The sequence below is a fragment of the Dendrobium catenatum genome, unplaced genomic scaffold (assembly GCF_001605985.2).
Source record: "Dendrobium catenatum unplaced genomic scaffold, ASM160598v2 fragScaff_scaffold_655, whole genome shotgun sequence".
NCBI classification, from domain to species: Eukaryota; Viridiplantae; Streptophyta; class Magnoliopsida; order Asparagales; family Orchidaceae; genus Dendrobium; species Dendrobium catenatum.
In genome coordinates this window covers 734418-736488 of record NW_021319117.1, presented here as the reverse complement: position 1 = coordinate 736488, position 2071 = coordinate 734418, and the positions used below count along the sequence as shown (strand labels likewise).

At 41.5% G+C, this 2071-nt stretch overlaps 1 protein-coding gene across 1 annotated transcript; it reads left to right on the top strand.

Annotated features, from left to right (window-relative positions):
• Positions 1 to 856: 856 nt before the first annotated feature.
• Positions 857 to 2071, top strand: LOC110104549. The gene has a single exon (XM_020833704.1). It carries the CDS (start codon positions 857 to 859, stop codon positions 2069 to 2071), a length of 1215 nt encoding a protein of 404 aa, XP_020689363.1.

Below are 2071 nucleotides of genomic sequence, written 5' to 3'. Positions count from 1 at the left end.
CCTCTCCTCTCCCTGATGAAATATTCTATTCTGTTGATGGAAAATCATTCCCCCTGCGTGTGCAATATGATTGGAAGCCAGAGCACTGCTCACAATGCGACTCCATTATGCATCCCCCGACCTTGTGTCCCAAGGACCCAATCATCCGACCACCAACTGTTCCTAAGCCTAGAGGAAGAAGCACCAGCCGCAAGCCTCGTGCTACACCGCCTCCTCGACTAACAATCCCAAAGCCAGCTCTTTTACCAAAACCTGATATTTTACCACAACCAGAACCTACACTTCATAACCCTCAAACAGGGACTTCAATCCCAAACCTTAACTCGCCAACTGGAGATCTCGTCTCTCTTCAAGACCCAAACATATCCACTATTGAAAACCAGCCCACTATCAACACTAAGAACAAATTTGATGTTTTGGTTGACCCCACAATTACTGAGAATCACCCTCATGAGAACCAGCCCCTAACCTCCTCTACATATCTCTCTAACCCAAATCACAACAGTCCTCCACATACCTCACCAAGAAACCACCAGCCTGTCATCCCTCCCTCTTCGGAGCAACCCTCTTCTAGCTCCAACTCAAGCAAAACCCAATCTACACAGCACAATGCCAAACAAAACCAAAAATCTACCCGTGGCAAAAATGTCAAAAAACCATCCAACTCTAAATGTCAGTAAAACCTCCTAGGCTTGCGGCATGGAACATACGTGGTTTCAACAGCCCAGAGAAAGTTCTATGTTGTAGAAACCTTGTAAAAAGCCACAATATCGATCTTCTCTTCATTCTTGAAGCAAAAATTTCCAATGCCAACCTCACCAACCCTTGGTTTCACAACCAACACAAAATTTTCCCTATGGAAAGCTCCTGTGATAATTTCCAACATTCTTCACCTGGTCGCATTTGGGTGAAATGGAAGAAAGGAATTTTGAACTTTACTCCTCAGCGTATTTCCAGTCAACTGATCCATGGTTTTATTAAGTTGAATGCTCAGCACACCATTGCTGTCTATGTTGTGTATGCTAGTAACTCTTACATTGAAAGGCAATCTCTTTGGAAGGATTTACTTATTATTGCTAATGACATGAGGCATCCGTGGACTGTCATTGGTGACTTTAATTGTTGTCATCTGCCTAGCGAAAAAGCTGGGGGAACTCCTCTCACAAACAGCTCTCTTGGTGATTTTAATAACATGATATTCAATGCTGGTTTACAAGATTTGTCATCTGTAGGGCATTTTTACACTTGGTTCAATCAACAACAAAACAATCCCATCCACATCAAACTTGACCGTGTGTTGATTAATGACAGCTGGCTTAATCTATTTCCTAATTCTTTTTATAAAGTAGGGGATCCTAATTGCTCGGATCATTCGCCGCTTTTTCTTTTGAACTCTGAGGAGGTTGTTAGGGGACAGAGATTTATGTTTAAGAATTATTGTACTAAATTTCCTGATTTTTGGGATTGTTTACTAGACACTTTCTCTCAGCCCAATGAAAGTAGCCATCTTTGCTCTTTCATTTACAAGCTAAAGACTCTTCAGAACAAGCTCAAATTCAAACCCTGGGCAAACTTCAACAATATCCAATCAGAGATTGATGCCCTCTCTCAAACTCAACACCAAGTGCTCAGCCAACTTCAGATTGAACCTCTAAGCAGCAATCTTAATGAGAGTCTGAAAGAAATCAATTACAAGCTCAATTACTACCATTCTACTCTTTCCAGTTGGATGGCCCAACGTGCCAAGGTTAGATGGCTTACTCACGGAGAAGATGATTTAAAGTTCTTATATTCCAAGATCAATGTCACAAAAAACTATGGCCAAATCAAAGAAATTTCAAATGACCTGGAATCATTCAACACTCACCAAGGCATTTCTCAAGCCTTCATTGGCCATTTTGCAAAGCTCTTCAACACCAGCACTCAAGCAACAGAAACTCAAGCCATTCCGGTCGGAAACATGATTCCCCCACATTTAATCTCCTCTCTCACTGCCCCCATCACTATGGAAGAAATCAAAGGTGTTATTTTCTCTGGTAAGAAACACTTTTTAGAATATAAAGTTTTCTGA